The sequence below is a fragment of the Triticum urartu genome, chromosome 3A, assembly GCF_056163025.1.
Source record: "Triticum urartu cultivar PI428250 chromosome 3A, HENAU_Tu73, whole genome shotgun sequence".
Taxonomy (NCBI): domain Eukaryota; kingdom Viridiplantae; phylum Streptophyta; class Magnoliopsida; order Poales; family Poaceae; genus Triticum; species Triticum urartu.
In genome coordinates, this window is record NC_141875.1 from 251,021,879 (window position 1) to 251,045,455 (window position 23,577).

Here is a 23,577-nt window from a genome sequence, read left to right on the forward strand (position 1 = left end):
CCCGGTGATGACCGTAGTTTGAGGAGTTCATGTATTCACTATGTGTTAATGCTTTGGTCCGTACTCTATTAAAAGGAGGCCTTAATATCCCTTAGTTTCCGCTAGGACCCCGCTGCCACGGGAGGGTAGGACAAAAGATGTCATGCAAGTTCTTTTCCATAAGCACGTATGACTATATTCGGAATACATGCCTACATTTCATTGATGAATTGGAGCTAGTTCTGTGTCACCCTAGGTTATGACTGTTACATGATGAACCACATCCGACATAATTCTCTATCACCGATCCATTGCCTACGAGCTTTCCATATATTGTTCTCCGCTTATTTACTTTTCCGTTGCTATTGTTACAATCACTACAAAATACCAAAAACATTACTTTTGTTATCATTACCTTTTGCTACCATTACCACTACTATCATATTACTTTGCTACTAAATACTTTGCTGCAAATATTAAGTTTCCAGGTGTGGTTGAATTGACAACTCAGCTGCTAATACTTGAGAATATTCTTTGGCTCCCCTTGTGTCGAATCAATAAATTTGGGTTGAATACTCTACCCTCAAAAACTGTTGGATCCCCTATACTTGTGGGTTATCAAGACTATTTTCTGGCGCCGTTGCCGGGGAGCATAGCTCTATTCTTTGAGTCACTTGGGATTTATATCTGCTTATCATTATGAAGAAGTTTAAAGATCCAAGAACCAAGATTTATCCCTCAACTACATGGGGAGGTAAGGAACTGCCATCTAGCTCTGCACTTGATTCACCTTCTGTTTTGAGTAAGCTTGCGACACCTAAACCTGCTTCTGCTAATGATTCTGATATGTCGCATATTATTGATGATGCCACTTCTGCTATGCATGATACTTATGATGAAACTACTTCTATGCTTGATACTACTATGCCACTTGGTGAATTTCTTGATGAACAACTTGCTAGGGTTAGAGAGAATGAAATTATTGAAACTGATAATATTGATGAAAGTGATGATGAAGACTCTCCCCCTAATAAATATGAATTACCTATTGTGCCTGAGGGTTATGTTCTAGATGAAGAATCTGCTAGAGCTATTCTTGCTTGCAATGATAGATATGATCTAAAGAGGTTATTAGCTAAATGGAAGCAACAATCCCTTAATGCTAGAATGAAACTTGACCCTACTTTTGCTACTTCACCTATCTGTGTTACTGATAAGGAGTATGAATTTTCTGTTGATCCTGATATAATTACTTTGGTTGAATCTGATCCTTTTTATGGCTATGAAACTGAAACTGTTGTGGCACATCTTACTAAATTAAATGATATAGCTACCCTGTTCACTAATGATGAGAGAACTCGCTACTTTTATATCCTTAAAATATTTCCTTTCTCATTAAAGGGTGATGCTAAGATATGGTTTAATTCTCTTGATCCTAGTTGTGTGTGTAGTCCACAGGATATAATTTATTACTTCTCTGCTAAATATTTCCCTGCTCATAAGAAACAAGCTGCCTTAAGGGACATATATAATTTTGTGCAAATTGAAGAAGAGAGTCACCCACAAGCTTGGGGGAGGCTTCTCCAATTACTTAATGCTTTGCCTGATCATCCTCTTAAGAAAAGTCAAATACTTGATATCTTTTATAATGGACTAACCGATGCTTCCAGAGATTACCTGGATAGTTGTGTTGGTTCTGTTTTCAGGGAAAGAACACCGGATGAAGCTGAAATTCTATTAAATAATATGTTGACTAATGAAAATAATTGGACATTTCCTGAGCCTATTCCTAAACCAACTCCGAAGAAGAGAGGTGTTCTATTTCTCAGTCCAGAAGATATGCAAGAGGCAAAGAAATCCATGAAAGAAAAGGGTATTAAAGTTGAAGATGTTAAGAATTTACCTCCTATTGAAGAAATACATGGTCTTATTTTACCGCCTGTCAAAGAAATGCATAATTTTAATCCATCTTCTACTAAAGAAATACATGGTCTTGATAACCCGACACAGGTAGTAAAGGTAAATTCTCTCTATAGATATGATAAAGCTGAAATCCCATTTACTAAGTTTGCTAGCCCATGCTTAGATGAGTTTGATAAATTTATGGTTAAGCAAGAAGACTTCAATGCTTATTTTGGTAGAGAATTAAAATGAAGTGCTGATATGCTTGAGCACTTGGGTGATTATATGGCTAATGTCAAAGGCGAACTTAAACTTATTAGTAAACATGCTTCTATGGTTACCACTCAAGTAGAACAAGTACTTAAAGCTCAAAATGATTTGCTCAATGAATTGAATAGTAAGAATAATGATAATGTTGTTAGAGTTATGACTAGAGGTGGTAAGATGACTCAGGAACCTTTGTATCCTGGAGACCACCCTAAGAGAATTGAGCAAGATTCTCAGAGAAATAATATAGATGCACCTAGTCCTTCTAAAAGGAAGAAAAAGAAAAATGATAGGATTTTGCATGCTTCTAGTGAACTATAACACCCACGATGCGGCTATATCTCCCACGTGTCGGAGCACGACTTAGAGGCATAACTGCATAGTAGACATGTCGCAAGAGGAGTAATCTTTACACATCCCATGTACTGAATAAGAAGGGATAAAGAGTTGGCTTACAATCGCCACTTCACACAATACATAAATATAGCATTACATCATCTAGAATACAAACAAGGTCCGACTATGGAACCAAATAAAGAAAGACAACCCCTAATGCATAGATCCCCGATCGCCCTGACTGGGCTCCACTACTGATCAACTGGAAACGAAACAACACAACGAACACGATCTTCATTGAGCTCCCACTCGAGCTCGGCTACGTCACCTGCACTGGAATCATCGGCACCTGAAAACTGGTTTTGGAAGTAATCTATGAGTCATGGGGACTCAGCAATCTCACACCCTCGTGATCAAGACTATTTAAGCTTATGGGTAGGAAAAGGTAGTGAGGTGGAGCTGCAGCAAGCACTAGCATATATGGTGGCTAACTTACGCAAATGAGAGCGAGAAGAGAAGCAAAGCACGGTCATGAACTAGAAGTGATCAAGAAGTGATCCTGAAACTACTTACGTTCAAATATAACTCCAAAACCGTGTTCACTTCCCGGACTCCGCCGAGAAGAGACCATCACGGCTACACACGCGGTTGATGCATTTTAATTAAGTTAAGTTTCAAGTTCTCTACAACCGGACATTAACAAATTCCCATCTACCCATAACCACGGGCACGACTTTCGAAATTTCAAAACCCCGCAGGGGTGTCCCAACTTAGCCCATCACAAGCTCTCACGGTCAACGAAGGATATTCCTTCTCCCAGGAAGACCCGATCAGACTTAGAATCCCGGTTACAAGACATTTCGACAATGGTAAAACAAAACCAGCAAGACCGCCCGATGTGCCGACATCTCGATTGGAGTTGCACATATCTCGTTCTCAGGGCAACACCGGATGAGACAAGCTATGAGTAAAACCAGACCTCGAGTTTCCCCGAGGTGGCCCCGCAGGCGGCTCGGTTCGGACCAACACTTGGACAAGCACTGGCCCGGGGGGGCTAAAATAAAGATGACCCTCGAGCCGGCCGACCCGAGCGAAGGGTAGGTGGTGGTGAGGCAAATGGTAAAACCAAGGTTGGGCCTTGCTGGAGGATTTTTATTCAAAGTGAACTGTCAAGGGGTCCCCATAACACCCAACCGTGTAAGGAACGCAAAATCAAGGAACATAACACCGGTATGACGGAAACTAGGGTGGCAAGAGTGGAACAAAACACCAGGCATAAGGCCGAGCCTTCCACCCTTTACCAAGTATATAGATGCATTAATTAATAAGAGATATTGTGATATCCCAACATATCCATGTTCCAAACATGGAACAAACTCCATCTTCACCTGCAACTGGCAACGCTATAAGAGGGGCTGAGAAAAGCGGTAACATAGCCAAACAATGGTTTGCTAGGACAAGGTGGGTTAGAGGTTTGACATGGCAATATGGGAGGCATGATATAGCAAGTGGTAGGTATCGCGGCATAGCAATAGAGCGAGCAACTAGCAAGCAAAGATAGAAGTGATTTCGAGGGTATGGTCATCTTGCCTGCAAAGTTCTCCGAGTTGACGAAAGCCTGATCCTCGTAAGCGTATTCAACGGGTTCCTCGAGCACGAACTTGTCTCCGGCTCTACCCAAAGCAAGAGCACAAGCAAAAGAAACCACAATCAACCACGATGCAATGCTCAAGAAACATGATGCAAAACATGGCATGGTATGCGGAATGCTATGCAATGCGTATGCAGGCTTCAGACAGGAAAGATTGAACCAGGCCTCAACTTGGCAAACCAAGAGTGCCGTTGGAAAGATGAGTTGATTTTGGTCGAAATCGATATAAAGATCACCGGAACCGGATGCACGGTTTGCAAATGACAAGTAAACAATAATGGCACAATTCTGCGATTAACATCATGATGCCATCTAGAATGCAACAAGAAACTAAGCTACTGCACTCCAACATAGCAACAAAGCACATGGCAGTGATCTACTCAAGATGCTTGACAAAAGATGAACACTAAGCTACGGCTAAATCACACAAGAGCAGGTTCAAACAAGCATGGCAAAAGTGCAAAAGATATCAGCTTCACAGACTTAGTGAAAATAACATGTTAGGAATTAACATCAGGAAGCAATGTTTAGAGCAAGATAACAACATGCTACAGGAACAGAACATAGCAAAAAAAGGCATGGCATGGATCTAGTCAAAGCATATAACAAAAGTCCCTTACTGACCATAAGCCAAAAAGGATCAGAAGATATGATGGCACCCATGTAAACATAGCAAGTTTCGTTAACAGATTCAGACTTAGTAGAAAACTGGACATGGCATAAACAAAATTATGAAGGCATGTTTGCGAGCTCGATGCACTCAACACAAGGCATTGCATGACAAGCTAAGCATACTACCAGTAATAAGACATGTTCAAGAAGCTAAACAAAGCAAGAACAAGTTCATAGCATGCATGGATGAACTACAACAACCTTGGCAAAATTGATTAACACGTAAACAATCTGCCAGGAACATTTTATAGCAGAAGTAGAGCAAGATTGAGTCACGCTAGGGCACTCCATAAATTCAAAAAAGGACATGGATGGATAGAGCATAACCATATGTCAAAATCATCCTTACTGAACATACACAAAAGAAGCATGGATCCCTCTGTAGCAACATGAATACATGGCATAAAAATAACATCAGGGAAATGACTTAGTGAAATTCTAAGTCCCTGAAATCAGCAACATCACGAGAGTTACTTTGCATGCATGTGCTAGTCACCACATTGATCACAAAAATACGTGGTATACACCCCTGTAAAGATGGCATGGCATATCCCAAAACACATGTAGAGCTCAAGCTCATATGCAGCACACAATAATCATGGCAAAAATGACAAATGCTCATAATCTGATAAGAATCAGGAACTCACATTATGAAGCACTCTCGAAACAGTCATTTGGGCATCAAGATGGACTCAAACAAGCATGGCACAATGGAATGAAATGAAGAGCACATCATGATGAACATTTTGATATATCATGCACATGAACCGGAGCTACGGTCACTGAGATATGATAGGTCAAATGAGGCATAAAAATATCAGGATCTAGGGACTTAGCAAAAAAAAGGTAAGCGAAGGATAGATATAGGATGCTCGGGCGAGATTTAGCAGATGCTCACCCTGGGCTTCAACCCGGTTAGGAGGGCAAGGAGAGTGGGCCGACGGGCGCGGAATCTAGGCCTGGCCCAGCGTGGGGTTGCGGTCAACGGCGATGGTGGATCGGGGCTCCTCCCGATCCCGCACGGCGGCGGCGGCGTACACGGGTGCTCCGGCGACGGGGATGGCCGGATCCGCGGTGGCAGCGCCGGATCCGGGAGCGGACGGACACCGGGGTCCCTCCTTGGTTCGGATCGAGGCGGAGGCGTCCCGAGTCGGCGGCGGGGAAGCGCTGGGTCGACGGGGGCGACGAGCTCATGCTCCGGCGAGCTCGGACGGTGGTCGGTGCAAGGCAAGGCGTGGCACTGCGGCGGGGCAAGGTGGCAGGCGGCGGCGCTACATCCATCGGCGATGGAGGGAGCCGGGCGGCGCGGGATCTGAGTGGCGACGCGGGGCCTCGGGCCCGGGCGGGCCTCGCGCGGGCTCCGTGGGCCGTGGCGGTGGGGAGGCCGGATGGGACGCGTGGCGGCGTGTGATTCGGCGGGGGAGCGGTGCGGACATGTCCGGCGGCGCGAGAGGAGCGGGGTTAGGGTTCATCCGTGAAAATTTCAAGGGAGACGACATATATATAGGTAGAGGGATCTAGGAGAGTCTAAATGAGGAGCGGTTTTCGGCCACGTGATCGTGATCGAATGACCGAGAGGATGGAGGGGGTTAGGATGGGTTATTGGGCCACTTTTGGAGGGGTGTTGGGCTGCAACACACACGAGGCTTTTACGGTTCCCCGGTTTACCGTTGGAGTATCAAACTGACTCCAAATGGAACGAAACTTGATAGGTGGTCTACCGGTGGTGAACCAAGCCCGCTTGGCAAATCTCGGTCCATTCCAAGAATGTTTAACACCCGCACACGAAAAGAGACAAGAGGGGTACGCCGGAGGACATAGGAGCGCCGGATTGCAAAACGAACAACGGGGAAAATGCTCGGATGCATGAGACGAACATGTATGCAAATGAGATGCACATGATGACATGATATGAGATGCATGACACGCAACCAAATGACAAGGCAACAACAATGAATAAGTAGAAGACACCTGGCGCAACGGTGTCGGGGCGTTACATGAACCTATTACTGAAACACCTGAGAATCCAAATGATATTTCTATTTCTGACGCTGAAACACAATCTGGTAACGAACCTGAAACTAGTGATAATGTTAACGATAATGTTCATGTTGATGCTCAACCTGCAATGATAATGATATAGAAATTGAACCTGCCGTTGATCTTGATAACCCATAATCAAAGAATCAACCCTATGATAAGAGAGACTTTCTTGCTAGGAAGCATGGTAAAGAAAGAGAACCATGGGTTCAGAAACCGATGCCTTTTCCTCCCAAACCATCCAAGAAAAAGGATGATGAGGATTTTGAGCACTTTGCTGAAATGATTAGACCTATCTTTTTGCGTATGCGATTAACTGATATGCTTAAAATGAATCCTTATTCTAAGTACATGAAAGAAATTGTTACTAATAAAAGAAAGATACCAAAAGCTGATATTTCCACCATGCTTGCTAATTACACTTTTAAGGGTGGAATACCTAAGAAGTTAGGAGATCCAGGAGTACCCACTATACCATGCTCCATTAAAAGAAACTATGTTAAAACTGTTTTATGTGATCTTGGAGCTGGTGTTAGTGTTATGCCTCTCTCTTTATATTGTAGACTTGATTTGAATAAGTTGACACCTACTGAAATATCTTTGCAAATGGCTGATAAATCAACTACCATACCTGTCAGCATTTGTGAGGATGTGCCTGTTGTGGTTGCAAACATTACTATTTTAACGGACTTTGTTATTCTTGATATTCCCGAGGACGATAGTATGTCTATTATTCTTGGAAGACCTTTTTTGAATACTGTAGGAGCTGTTATTGATTGCAACAAAGGCAACGTCACTTTTCATGTTAATGGTAATGAGCATACGGTACACTTTCCGAGGAAACAACCTCAAGTCCAAAGTATCAATTCTATTGGAAAAATTCCATCGATTATTTTTGGAGGTTTTGAATTTCCTCTTCCAACTGTCAAGAAGAAATATAATATTCTTATTGTTGGGGATGTGCATATCCCCGTTGAGGTAACCTAGTGTTATTCGAAAATTCCCCAGTTCCATGTTATTCGGAATGAGTTTGTTAACAAGACTTGATCAACCTTGTTAATGGATCACTTTTGATGATCATGAGATGGATGAAGTTAGAAAACACAACTCTCTGTACGCCTCTTTTACTTTTTGTTATTTATATTAAATAAAATAAAAATAGTATTTTCTGTCTGTTATCTAAATTATCCGTGCAATATAAAAATACACCAAAAATAAAAATTCTCCAAATGCCTTGAAATTTAAATATGATTTTTTCTAGAATATTTGAGAATATTTGGCACTGAGAACACGGCAGGGGGCATCCACCTGGGCACGAGGGTGGAGGGCGCGCCCTACCCCCCTGGGCGCGCCCCCTACCTCGTGGGCCCACGGTGGACCTCCTCCACTTATTCCTGCACCCACACACTCCTTCTTCCTCCCATAAATACCATTATCCAGTTCAAATCCGAGTCCAAGCTCATTTGCTGCCATTTTCGATCTCCTTTCTCAAAGCACCTCTCACAAAACTGCTTGGGGGGATTGTTCCTTGGTATGTGACTCCTCCATTGGTCCAATTAGTTTTTGTTCTAGTGCTTTATTCATTGCAAATTTGTGCTGCCTAGGTGACACTGTTCTTGAGCTTGCATGTCAAATTTACATGGTCAAAAGTAGTTTTGATGCATGATATAGGCTCTAGGCACTTGAAGGAGTAGTTGCTATCAATTTTGTTGAGTTTGGTTTACTTTTATTTGAAGTTACTAAAAATTTCAGAAATTTTTCGGAGGAAGAAATATGTTTAGCAAAATGTACCAAGGTGGTCCTTCAAGGAAGCAAGGACCCAGGCTTGCAATGTGTGATGCTGATGATGAGCCACCAAGGGATGTTCCAGTGCGGCCTTGTGAATGTCCTTCGAAGGACTTCATGGATCGAGCGGGAATTAAGGAAGAATTTAATGCATATTTGCGTAACACTGATCTTGTGAGCTTCGAGGAAGAAAAATGCCGTCAGTACCACAATCTCACTAGCTCCTTTGTGAGGAGGCTTGAATTTTCATCTTCACATAATTCTCAAACTGTCTTGTTTGATCTTTATGAAAATTCTTACACTATGGACTTAGATGACTTTACCACTGCTTGCAAACTTCGACAATGGGGTAGTACTAGTGAACCTTGCAAATCTGAATTTAGAGATTTTCTTGGTAGTATAACTATGCGGGAATCTAGAGATATAGCACAAGCCACCATAGGGAGCATTCACTTTCCTACTATACATTATTTTGCTTTCTTCATAGGTAGATGCATTAACGGTAAAGATGAAGCATGTCACATGTGTGTCCCTGATCTCAGCATTCTTAGGAGTGCTGTGTTAGGAGATAAATCTTATAATTTGGGAGCCATTGTTACACGTAGGTTGCATCTTAATAGATTTAATGGAGATTTCTTTGGTGGAATTTATGCAACCCGCATAGCTAATTTTCTTGGTATAACCATACGTGAGGATGATATTGAGTTGCCTCCTACTTATTTGGATTATGAGGCTATGGTTCGCCATCAGTTTGTTGAGAGGAACGATCAGTTCCTCCAGTACCGACTAATCTTTGACAGACGATGCACCTATCACGTCGCTCTCCCTGCTTCTACTTTATGTGATTTTTAGGCAAAGGGGAGATATTATATAACCAGAGAGGTGGTGGAAGAGTATAATAGGAGAGCTGAGATAGCTCGCCTCCATGCTGCACCCCATGATGCAATGACTGCTGCATCTCAGTACGATCCCAACTACAACTTTGGATATGCGCCAGGCCATCCGTGGCATTAGACCAATTTAGGCCAAAAGCCCAAGCTTGGGGGAGTACGTATTTCTCACCGACATTACATTCATGTTCACACACTAATTGCTAGAAGTCGGTGCTCATACCTTTTCATTGTATCATCCATGCTAGTTTATTTTCCTTTTTATGCTTTCTTCTTGTGTGTTTAGTAAACCTTAAGAAAAACCAAAAAATTAGTTGTAGCTTTTAGCTAGTTTTACTTTACACACTTGTAGTAGTAATTAAAAAGAAAATCCAAAATGATTTCCTGTTCTTGTTTTGCTTGTTGGGAGCTTTCCCGTGTAAATAGTTTTATTTCTTTTCTTTTCTTTGGGGGTCGATAGGAGAAGACCATGATTAAATTGTTGAAGTGGCTCTTATAAGCATTATTGTTGATCTAACAAAAGAGCCCATACTGCCTTGTCTTCTCTTGTTTATTGAATGCTTGCAAATTCCAGCTTAGTCCAATGCACGTGCACTATTATTATTATTATCCACATCGTTCGGTCGTGCAAGTGAAAGGCAATTATGACGATATATGATGGTCTGGTTGAGATGAGAAAAGCTGGTATGAACTCGACCTCTCTTGTTTTTGTAAATATGATTAGTTCATCGTTCCAAATTCAGCCTATTATGAATAAACATGTTTGCAATGACAATTAGAGATTATAGTTTCTTATGACATGCTTAATTAGCTAGGAGCTTATAATGGTTTACCTTGCTGCCAACATGCTATTAAAATGGTTGTGATGTGGTATGATAGGGTGGTATCCTCTTTTGAACGATTTGAGTGGCTTGACTTGGCACATGTTCACGCATGTAGTTGAAACAAAATCAACATAGCCTCTACGATATTTATGTTCATGGTGCATTATATCCTACTCATGCTTGCATTCGGTGTTCATTAATTTTAATGCATGTTCATGACTGTTGTCGCTTCCCAGTCTCTTTCTATCCTTCACCTGTACTAAGCGGGAATAGTGTTTGTGCATCCAATCCCATAAACCCCAAAGTTATTCCATATGAGTCCACCATACCTACCTATATACGGTATCTACCTGCCGTTCCAAGTAAATTTGTATGTGCCAAACTCTAAAACTTCAAATAAATATCCTGTTTTATATGCTCGAATAGCTCATGTATCAACTAGGGTTGTCAGTATCTTCCAAGTTAGGCGGGTTATTCTCAAGAGGAGTGGACTCCGCTCCTCACTCACGAGAAAATGGCTGGTCACTGGGATGCCCAGTCCCATGCTTAATGCAAATAAAATCAAAATAATTGCAAACAAAACTCCCCCTGGGACTCTTGTTAGTTGGAGGCACTCGTTGTTTCGAGCAAGCCATGGATTGATGCTTGTTGGTGGAGGGGGAGTATAAACTTTACCATTCTGTTTGGGAACCGCCTATAATGTGTGTAGCATGGAAGATATCGCCATCTCTTGGTTGTTATGTTGACAATGAAAGTATACCGCTCAAAATATTATTCATATCTATTTAAAAATCGAGCTCTCGCACCTCTACAAATCCCTGCTTCCCTCTGCGAAGGGCCTATCTATTTACTTTTATGTTGAGTCATCATCCTCTTATTAAAAAGCAACAGTTGGAGAGCACCGCTATCATTTGCATTCATTACTGTTAGTTTACATTGAGTATGACTTGACTGGATCTCTTTTACCATGAATTACAATGTCTAGTCAGTCCTTGATCTTTAAAGGTGCTCTGCATTTATGTTTTGCGGTCTCGGAAAGGGCTAGCGAGATACCATCTTGTTATATCATATTATGATTATTTTGAGAAAGTGTTGTCATCCGAGATTTATTATTATTGCTCGCTAGTTGATTATGCCATTGATATGAGTAAACATAAGACCTATGCGTTATTGTCAATATGGTTAGTTTACAATGTTTGCTGAAAACTTGAAGGCTGGCTTTACATATTTACAACAACAAGAGCAAACAGAGTTTGTAAAAGTTTTTCTTTATCACTTTCAATTTATCAACTGAATTGCTTGAGGACAAGCAAAGGTTTAAGCTTGGGGGAGTTGATACGTCTCCATCGTATCTACTTTTCCAAACACTTTTGCCCTTATTTTGGACTCTAACTTGCATGATTTGAATGGAACTAACCCGGACTGACGCTGTTTTCAGCAGAATTGCCATGGTGTTATTTATGTGTAGAAACAAAAGTTCTCGGAATGACCTGAAACTCCACAGAGCGTCTTTTTGGAAATAATAAAAAATACTTGCAAAACATCAAGACCAGGGGCCCACACCCTAGCCACTAGGGTGGGGGCGCGCCTGCCCCCCTGGGCGCGCCCCCTACCTCATGGGCCCCCTGGAGCTCCTCCAACCTCAACTCCAACTCTATATATTCACTTCCAGGGAAAAAAATAAAGGAGAAGGATTCATCGTGTTTTACGATATGGAGCCCGCCAAGCCCTAAAACCTCTCGGGAGGGCTGATCTGGAGTCCGTTTGGGGCTCCGGAGAGGGGAATCCATCTCCATCGTCATCATCAACCATCCTCTATCACCAATTTCATGATGCTCACCGCCGTGCGTGAGTAATTCCATTGTAGGCTTGCTGGACAGTGATGGGTTGGATGAGATTTATCATGTAATCGAGTTAGTTTTGTTAGGGTTTGATCCCTAGTATCCACTATGTTCTGAGATTGATGTTGCTATGACTTTGCTATGCTTAATGCTTGTCACTAGGGCCCGAGTGCCATGATTTTAGATCAGAACCTATTATGTTTTCATGAATATATGTGAGTTCTTGATCCTATCTTGCATGTCTATAGTCACCTACTATGTGTTATGATCCGGCAACCCCGAAGTGACAATAATTGGGACCACTCCCAGTGATGACCGTAGTTTGAGGAGTTCATGTATTCACTATGTGTTAATGCTTTGGTCCGGTACTCTATTAAAAGGAGGCCTTAATATCCCTTAGTTTCCGCTAGGACCCCGCTGCCACAGGAGGCTAGGACAAAAGATGTCATGCAAATTATTTTCCATAAGCACGTATGACTATATTCAGAATACATGCCTACATTACATTGATGAATTGGAGCTAGTTCTGTGTCACCCTCGGTTATGACTGTTACATGATGAACCACATCCGGCATTATTCTCTATCACTGATCCATTGCCTACGACCTTTCCATATATTGATCTCCGCTTATTTACTTTTCCAGTGCTATTGTTACAATCACTACAAAATACCAAAAACATTACTTTTGTTATAATTACCTTTTGCTACCATTACCACTACTATCATATTACTTTGCTACTAAATACTTTGCTGCAGATATTAAGTTTCCAGGTGTGGTTGAATTGACAACTCAGCTACTAATACTTGAGAATATTCTTTGGCTCCCCTTGTGTCGAATCAATAAATTTGGGTTGAATAATCTACCCTCAAAAACTGTTGCGATCCCCTATACTTGTGGGTTATCAGCTTCATGGTTTGTTCTCTCCCATCAAACAATTCACCTTGCAAGCCAACACACACAATAGCCCAAACGGCGGGGTTATGTCCAAGAATATGCATTTTCATCTTATGCTTCCAACTAGCAAAATTTGTACCATCAAAGTAAGGACCTCTACGGAGGTAATTTTCCTCGCTGGACGCCATACTCTCCTAGGTTGTGAAACCAAGGCTATGACCACCAAAAGCTATGGAAATCAAGGCAAATGGAGACCAAAGCTCTGATACCACTTGTAGGATCGAAAGTATGTCTAGAGGGGGGTGATTAGACTACTTGACCAAATAAAAATCTAGCCTTTTCCCAATTTTAGTTCTTGGAAGATTTTAGCAACTTAGCACAAACAAGTAATCAACCTACACATGCAATTCTAAGAGTATAGCAGCGAAACGTAAAAAAATTGCATATGAGGGTAAAGGGAGGAGTTTGATGGAGCAAACGCAATGTTGACACGGAGATTTTTGGCGTGGTTCCGATAGGTGGTGCTATCGTACATCCACGTTGATGGAGACTTCAACCCACGAAGGGTAACGGTTTCGCGAGTCCATAGAGGGCTACACCCACGAAGGGTCCACGAAGAAGAAACCTTGTCTATCCCACCATGGCCATCGCCCACGAAGGACTTGCCTCACTAGGGTAGATCTTCACCAAGTAGGCGATCTCCTTGGCCTTACAAACTCCTTGGTTCAACTCCACAATCTTGTTAGAGGCTCCCAAGTGACACCTAGCCAATCCAGGAGACACCACTCTCCAAGAAGTAACAAACTGTGTGTTGATGATGAACTCCTTGCTCTTATTCTTCAAATGATAGTCTCCCCAACACTCAACTCTCTCTCATAGGATTGGATTTGGTAGAAATAAGATTTGAGTGGAAAGAAACTTGGGGAACGGTAGAGATCAAGATTTATGTGGTTGGAATGGAATATCTTGACCTCAACACAAGTGTAGGTGGTTCTCTCTCAGAAAATATGTATTGGAAGTGTAGGCATGTTCTGATGGCTCTCTCCATGAATGAAGAGTGGGTGGAGGGGTATTTATAGACTCCGCACAAAACTAACCGTTACACACAAATCACCAAACTCGGTGGGACCGAATCATGAAACTCGGTCAGACCGATTTAGTTCAAAATGTGAATGTTAGGATTCTCGGTGGGACCGACATGTCAACTCGGTGGGACTGATTTCGTTAGGGTTAGGTGTCGGGACCCCGATCCTAAGTCACACCGATCTAGCATTTAACACTTCATATCACTTTGCGGCCTCACGCACACTATTCCCACGGGTGCCACCTTACCTAGCACAGGACCGTTTGCGCCTTTTGGCTCACGTATATGATAGTGTCACTAGCATCCATATGACAGAGAACCCAGGCCAACATGACTAGTCGTGAACCCAAAGTGGCACTAACTTACAGGGACAGACATACATGAATCAACCTCGAGGATGTCGGTCAACAGCGTATGAATCCGGGTTGTAGCACTGGGCTAACAGGACTCAGGGAACCCGGGCTATAGCAGGCTAGGCAGGACTCCGGATGTCACCGCGTGACATTTCCCCGAAGGGACAGACGCAGGAACGAAGTGAATCACATGCCGGCCAGTCAAGTGTTCCGAAGCAGTAGTGCTGGGCTAGCAGGACTCCGGTGAACCGGGCTGTAGCGGACTACTATGGCTCATGGAAGCACAAGACTACATTTCCCCATAAGAGAGGCTACCAGGGATACACAACTAGGTTGTTGGATCCCACACATAGCAATACATGTTACACGTACGCATAACATGCAAGTATGTGCTGTACAACATGGCATCACAACATAACTCAAACTCATATAGATAAAGGCCCAGAAGAGCCACATAGCATTCAATACAAACAGGGGTGTCATGACCCATCATTCAGAGCATACATGCAACGGGAGCATTACATGTCTGAGTACAGACAACTACAAAAGGAAAAGACTAAGAAGCCTGACTAAACACGACCCTCCCAAGGGTACAAGATCGTAGCTGGGATACAAGCTAGTCATCGAAGTCACTAGTGTAACAAACTGCAAAACATAAATAAGCAAACGTGAGTACGAAGGTACTCAGCAAGTCTTACATCAGAACTATCTACATATGCAACATTATCAACAAAGGGGGTGCACTAGTAGAAAACAGGGCTATGGTCCAGGCCGGCTCAACCCATTAGTCCCGGTTCAGTCTAGAACCGGGACTAATGTGAGCATTGGTCCCGGTTCGTGCGGCTAAGGCATTAGTCCCAGTTCATCTAGACCTTTTGGTCCCGGTTGGTGGGATGAACCGGGACCAATGGGCCTCGCTCCTGGCCGACAACCATTGGTCCCGGTTCGTGCCACAAACTGGGAGTAAAGATTAGACCTTTAGTCCCGGTTTGAGGCACGAACCGGGACTAATGGGGATGAGACCTTTAGTCCCGGTTCATGCCACGAACCGGTACTAAAGGTCCCATTTTCAAACTATACCCCCCCCCCGTGGATCGCCTTTTCAGTTTAAAAAAAATAAAAGAAAATAAGTTTCACATGTGATATGTGGTCTAGTTGTTGGGAAAATTTACAAATATGAATTTCGACTTTATTTACAAAATCTCTCTGGAATTTGTAAAATGGGCATAACTTTTGCAAATTTCTAGAATCCTCAGATTCCAAAAGGAAAAAAAGTTATGCTCAAATTTCAGTTTTTTTAAATTTTAGTTTTTTTAAATACTTATTCAAGAAGTATTAGTGTTACTAAATAATTATTCAAGAATATTAGTGTTATTAAATAATTATTTCACCTTTTTTGAATTTTGGTCAAATCTGGTCAAACTATGGTCAAACTGTGGTCAAACAATGGTCAAACTACTTATTCAAAAATATTAGTGTTACTAAAAAATTATTGTTTTTTAGAACAATAGTTTTAAACTCAAATAGTGAAATATGTGACTTCATGCTCAAGCTAAATTCCTGAGGGTTAATAGGATTGACATCTTACTATTGTCAGGAAAACAACAAGTGCAGACTTGGAAACGAGGGAGAATAGAACCCAGAAGTTGAGCGTGCTTAGGCTGGAGTAGTGAGAGGATGGGTGACCGTTCGGGAAGTGAGATGATTTGGAATGATGAGGGGTGACTAGAGATTAAGTTGAGCAGTGATGAGGGGTGATTAGAGATTAGAGGTTAAAATAATTCAGAAATTTGAAAATAAAAAAATTCAAAAAAAAATTCAAAAAAAATTCAATTTTTTTAAGGGAATTTCCTTTAGTACCGGTTGGTGTTACCAATCGGGACTAAAGGTGGACCGGCCACGTGGAGGGCCTTTAGTCCCGGTTCTGGATTGAACCGGGACTAAAGGGTCAGGGCATTAGTACCGACACTTTAGTCCCGGTTCCAGAACCGGGACTAAAGGCCCTTTTTCTACCAGTGGTGGTGGAGTTTTAATAGCAGCAAGCCAGCTTTGACTCGGTGGCTAACCTATACTACGAGTATCAGAAACTTCTTTGAGGTGAGAGGACGCACACGAGTCCACATATTCACCATATCAATACTCCACTATGGATCCGTTCCCGTCTCCCTACGAGAAGGCCATCCATAGCACTCACGCTTATCTTGCGGATTTTAGGGTATCCACTTCAAGTTGTCTATGTACTATATAAGTCCTCCAAGTTTCCATATCCGAGGAAAACGGCTATTCGAATAGATAATGTTGACCCTGCAGGGGTGTACTTCTTCACACACGCTCTCGCCACTTATAGCCCTGTACATGTCATGTACCTCGGCAACCTTCAAGCGGAAGCCGGGCGAGGGTGTCGGCCACGACCTGACTAACCACACAAGTCTCTCGTCCAGGTTTATCGCCTATTCGGGTTCCATCCGCAAGGAGATCCGGCCAGGGTGTCGCTCACGGCCCCAAATGATGTGTGCAGGGTTCCCAAGCCCACCATCTGGGTGCCATTTGGTACACCGTGCCACGGTGCCTAGTCTATCCCAAGCCCGTCCCGTCGGACACCACCTGGTAGACAAGTAGCACTACCTACAAACGCCAGAAACTAGTTGCAACTCCTGGACAGAGATCAAGTGGATTAATAAGCCGAGAGGGGCCGGATAACCGGAACCCAATGTGTGGTAGTAACTGGACTTGGACAACATACACAGAACTCAGTGCTTAGGGACGGTTCCAATGAGACCACCCACCATGTACTCCTACATGGCCTCTCATCGCTACCTTTACCAAACGTGTTCACACACTTAGCCTTTATCGGTAGAACATGTTCACCACTCCAATTCATTCCCGATGAATCAGACCTGACACAACTCTAAGCATAGCTGGCATAAACAAAACAAGCATGGATGAGTAGGCACATCAAGGCTCAAGCAACTCCTACTCATGCTAGTGGGTTTCAACTATTTACGGTGGCAATGACAGGTCATGTAGAGGAATGGGTTCAACTACCACAGCAGAAAAGTAGTAGTTGAATCATTGTTGTCCTAATGCAATATAAGAAGCAAGAGCGAGAGAGTGGGATTTATCGAGATGCTCAACGGGGTTTGCTTGCCTGATAGAACGACGAAGGGGTACGGCTCCTCTGACAGGTACTCGGGAACACCTTCCGGAGTGGAACCTATCGAGAAGAAACGGTGCCGGTGATCAACACACAAACAAATGCAACAAAATGATGCATGAACATGGCATGTGCAAATGCTAGTGTTTGGGCTAATGCAAGATGCTACCAAGTTGGTTGAAGCCCATTTGAATCAAAGATTCAAATGCAATTCAAAATAAAGCACTTAAAATGCCCATATTATGTTTTCACTTATACAGCATGTATAAGTTTGTTTTTCATGCATGTAACTGGCATAAATGGATTCTTGCATTTTTCTGATAATTTTTCATATATAATTTATTTCATTCTGAGCTACCGTTGAATTTCTATGATTTTTAGAAGTTTGAGACATATTCTAGAATTTTCTAATTATTTAAAATCCAGAAAATGATTTACTGCGTCAGCATGACATAGCTGTGATGTCAGCAGGTCAACTGGGTCGGCCAGGTCAAACCTGACTTGTGGGACCCATACGTCAGTGTCTCAGACTGGTTTGGTGGATGACAGGTGGGACCGGTCCACGTTGACTTGACCAAAGTCAAAGCGGATACGTGGGGTCCACATGTATTTGTACTAATCTTAACAGAAAATTAGACTAACGTAACTATGCTCGGGGACCCACATGTCATTGACACATGCAATAACTAAACATGATTAGCACCTAACTAATGGTGCCACGTCAGCCACCGGCGTTTAACCGCCGGTGACGACAGGCCGCGACGGTGCCCGCGTCGGGTTTGCTCTACAGGCCACCGTTCGACGAGCGGTTTGTGGCTACGGGTTGGTGGCGCTTGCGCGCATCCAGTGGTGCCCTCAGCTTTGCCGGAGATGGCCCAGAATGACGGCAGTGATGGCAAGTGCGGCAGCCAGCGTTCAGGCGTCGAACGAGTCGACGGTGCAGGGCATGGCAGGAGCCACGGTTAGGCGCGTTGGACTCATGGGGGTGCGGTGAGCTCAGTGGTAAGCTTAGACGCGTGCTTGCACGGCCGTAGCTGCGGTGGCGACATGGCCGGTGGCGAGGAGCAATCGGCTCCGATGGCCACGGTGGCTAGAAGGCGCGGACGAGCACGGGGAGAGAGGGGAAAGAAACAACGGCTCACGGCGAATCTAGCAGAGTCAACGGCGAGGCCGGGGAGGGTCTGGAGCTCACGAATCCACTCCGGTGAGCTTCAGTGGCCGACGATGAAGAAGATGGAGATGGCGTTGATGCAGAGCTTCCCGGGTCGCCTGGCTCGTTGAGGATGTAGCAGGCGGCGAGGCGGAGCTCTGGGGCAAGATGAGAGGCCAGAGGGGCACGGTGACTATGGTGAACGGCGTCAGTGGCGACGAGCGGGTTCGGGTATGCTCGGGAGAGGGGCTAGAGGCCAGGGGAGAGAGCAGAGAGCGAAGGGAGAGTGAGAGAGAGTCGAGGGGGTCTGTGTGGCGTCTCCAGGGGTCGCGGGAGCAAGTAGGGAGGCAGGAGGTGGCGTGCGGCGGCCGTGCGCGCGTCGGGCATGCGCTGTGCATCCGACTGGCGGGAGGAAGAAGACCTCCCTGCCCCTGGTGGGCTGGGCCGGCCAGATGGGCTACCAGGTGAGCGCCAGGTAAGTGCTTTCTCCCTCTCTTATTTGTTTCAGTTTTTCTAATTTCTACTACTGTTTTGCAAATAAAATACTAACCAAAACACTGTGGTTAATTCTGTAAATTTTTGTGAGGAATATTTGAAATATTTTCAAACCACACAACAAATTTTAGAAAAATTGGAGCAACCAATATTTAATGGTAAATTTTAAACTCCAACTCAATTACCATAATGATTTAATTCAATGACCGAAATGTCCTGGAAAAATATGCATCATCTCTGGTAGAGGCTTTCACCTTTTTCCATAGATCATGAACATTTTAAAAGGATATTTTGAGGTCATTGAAAATATTTTGGTTGAACCTATTTCAATTGCATTTGTGCTAGGGTTTATCAATCCCCAATTCAACTTCATTTGAAAATTAAACATGATGCACAAAGCAAACCTATAACATACCAGAACTAGGGATGTGGCATTAGGGCATAACATAATCTCGGTGAGACCGATTACACAAACTCGGTGAGTCCGATTTTGGTAATGGACTAACAGAGAGTTGGTCAGGCAAACTCGGTGGGACCGATTCGCTCATCTCGGTTGGACCGAAGTGTTACAAAAGGGAAACGGAGAGTTTACATTGCAATCTCGGTGGGACCGATCGCTCATCTCGATTTGACCAAAACGTTACGAAGGGAAACAGAGAGATTACAATCCCATCTCGGTGAGACTGAGATCCTATCGGTGAGACCGAAAAGATTAGGGTTTCTGGCAGTGGCTATGTCAACTGAACTCGGTCGCGCCAGATAGAAAGAATCGGTGGGGCCGAGTTTGACTTTTGGTGTGGACATATGTGGATATGAGAAAGTAGTGGAGGGTTTTGGAGCATATCACTAAGCATTTTGAGCAAGCACCTCATTAGGAAACACCTCGTCCCTTCTTAATAGTATTGGCTTTTCTTATAGACTCAATGTGATCTTGGATCACTAAAATAGAAAATGTAGAGTCTTGTGCTTTGAGCTTGAGCCAATCTTTTATCCTTAGCATTTTGAAGGGTCCACTTTCTAATCCTTGCCATGCCAACCATTGAGCTTTCCTGAATTATTCATCTTGAAATAGCATTAGCTCAATGAGCTATATGTTGTTAGGAATTACCAAAACCACCCAGGGATAGTTGCACTTTCAATCTCCCCCTTTTTGGTAATTGATGACAACATATAGATCAAAGCTTCGACAAATGATAAATAGTAGTTGAAAAACATCGTCGCTTTTGAGAAGTATGTGATAAGCAAGAGCTCCCCCTAAATTTGTGCATTATTTAAAATTTGCTTTTGAATGCAAATGCACAATCGATTAGGATCATGGTTTACTCTTCCATGTCACATACATCTTGGTGGAGCGCTCAAAATGATAGAGATTAAAAGCATGCACTCATCACCACGCAAATGAATGATCATATAAGAGATATAAAAGATAGCATCAGTCAACCAAACATTAAGGGTAGCAAATGATCAAACACATGATCAACAAGTATCTCACAAGTAGCTCACACAAGCACACAATAAAGTTTCAAAAAAAAATAGCAAGAGAGATAAAAACCAACACTCTCTCTCGAATCCTATGATCTATACATTTTTCTCCCCCTTTGGCAACAAGTTACCAAAAAGTTCAAAAATGCATAGTGCTAAACGACGCTCAGGCTTGATCTTCGGGAGGTGGTGTAGAGAGAACCCCAAGGACGAAGGCTTCCGATGAAGTAGTTGGAGCTGATGGAGTGGGTGCTGGAGGTGGAACTGTAGCTATGGCTGCTGGTGCTGACACTGAAGCTAGAGTATCTGTCTTAGGCACTACAGCAGACCTTGGACCTCGTGGCACTCACTTGAAAGCATCAGTAGTAGACTTGCCCTTCCTCTCCTCTGCTTCCTCCTATAGCTACTCAACTGCAGGTTGGATCTGAGTTACCTTGACATCCAGATCATAGAACTTTTTCTCAACGATCCTCTCCAAACTCTCCTGGTTCTTAGTCAAGGTGGCCAAGCCCTTCTCAATCCTCATGGTGGTTTGGATCAGATATCCAAGTTGATCTTTTTTGGATTTCAAGAACACTTGAGATGCCTCTTCAACAGTTGGCATCTTTGCAGCTTTCTCTGCCTTTGCCTTCTCTCTCTTCTCATGTGCTCGAGCTGAAGATGGTTCATTTTCCTCCATCACCATGGTGTTGTCTTCAAATTTAGGATAGATGGGCAGGTGTTCCTTGTCCAAAAGATATGTGCCTATGCCCATCTTTGAGTTAATGAGCTCCTGAATTTGTGGAGCATACCCACAACTCCTCTTCTGATCAGCAGGAGTCCTCTTGATTGTCTCAACAATCAGGCTCATGAATTTGAACTTCTATGGGACATCAAATATGTGCAGCAAGTTTATAGCATGTTCTCTGATCATCTTGTGATCACCTGACTTGGGTAGCAGTGTGTGCCTCAGAATCTAGTTCATGGTAGGAAGACCAGACAACAGGTAGTGGACAGATCCAAACTTGTGCGTATCCAAGGCAGCATCTGGGATCTCCTTGTACATGTTGGCCATAGTGTTGTGGTCTTTCTTTTTCTCTGCAAAACATCCAAGGCATCCTCACTTTCTTTTGGGCCATTGATCAAATGAGCCCATTCATCAATAGACGACTGGTACCTGGTACCCTCACACATCCAAACAATCTTCCCATCTGGATAGAAGTGGGCAGTGTAGTAGAACTGCATGATCAACTCATCATTCCACTTGGTGAGCTTTTGTGCAATGAATTCATCAACTCCACATGCCTTAAAGCTGTCATACACTCTAGGATAGTGATCTTCATTCTTCTAGATGTACCCCAGTCTACCCATTTCATGTCACACACAATGGGCTTCTTGTCAAGCAACACTGTCTCATAGAAGTCCTGCTATTCCTTAGTGTGAAACCTGTAGTCCACAGCAGTTCTTCTGCTGATAGCATATGGATCAGACTCTCTCCATATTCTCAATCCCGCATCCTTCCTGATTTTCATGTTTTCTGTGACTGGATGTGCATAATTATTGTCAGGGATCTTGGGTTTCAGCTTCCTTAGCACTTGAGTTTCATCTTCTTCAGCAGCTTCAGGCACTGGGGCCTTGTTGTTTCCCTCAGCAGAAATGTTTCTAGTGCTTCTCTTGGGCTTCTGAGCTGGAGCAGCTGCCTTGGGAGCAGCTTTGGGCTTAGATGGAGCAGCCCCTGATCTGATTGCATCTCGCATGAGCTTTTGAGCTTTGGGTGCTGGTGCAGCATCCTCTTCATCATCATCTCTCATAATTGATGATCTGCCAAGCACTCTGGCAGTGGTCTTCTTGACCCTTTCCTTCCTTTTCTTGCCTTCTCCAACTGCCTCTTCAGATGGCTTGGAGGTTTCAGCAATGGATGCTCTGGCCTTAGATATGGGGATTCTCTTTGCTGGTGCCTTCTTATGCATCCCTGGCTTGACTGTAGCAGCTGAGCCATACTCCTTTTTTAGCACCTTTTTCTTGGAGCTGACTTCTTCCTCAACAGACACATAGTCCTCATCCTCTGAATCTGAGGTCTTCTTCTTTCTTGTTCTGGTGGCTGCCTTTGGCAAGTTAATTGGTGTGCTCCTGCTGCCATCATCAGATGAACTGGAGGGACTAGTGCCCTCACTCAGTTGAACCTGCTCCTTAGACTTGTTCTGGCTATCACTTTGGTCAAACAACATGCAGGCAAACTGTCAGCAGACCCTGTGAATAGATTATAGATGAGGTAGAGTAGATGAGCATCACAAAGTACAGGAGTTTTGCAAAAAGATTGACTCAAAAACTTAGTTTTAGTTCTTCACAGAAAGCATTTCGAATCTACCGATTTGTAAACTCGGTGATACCGAAGCAGTTTTTGGAACCTAAACTGGTGAACTCGGTCAGACTGAGTCATAGTTCGGTGGCACCGAGACTGCTAGGGTTTCACAGAGAATTGAACTTGGTCACATCGATTTGCAATTTTCGGTCAGACCGAAAACGCGTGTGCTCTGGCCTAAGCCAAAATCGGTGAGACCGATTTCTACATATCGGTCGGTCTGAGATGAATTCGGCGGAGACCTAATCCTAAATTTTCAAATCAAAACTAGTCTACGGGATGCTTTTGCTGGACAGGATGATTTGATTCGTGGCAAGAATCATGGCAAAGCAATATGCTAAGAATCGGAGTTAAGGATTAGCACAATGATCAAGTTCGTACCCTAGTTCGGCAACGAATTTGCTACGGCGGTACCGGCGGTGAAGATTTCCGTTG

General features: G+C 43.5%; 1 protein-coding gene across 1 annotated transcript in view; it reads left to right on the forward strand.

Moving 5' to 3' along the window:
- Positions 1-678: 678 nt before the first annotated feature.
- Positions 679-23,577, forward strand: part of LOC147979366 (uncharacterized) — a 28,465-nt gene continuing 5,566 nt past the window's right edge. Inside the window, exon 1 of the mRNA XM_087515169.1 lies at positions 679-1,969. Coding sequence (XP_087371295.1) covers positions 679-1,969 — 1,291 coding nt within the window. The remainder of the gene's footprint in view (positions 1,970-23,577) is intronic.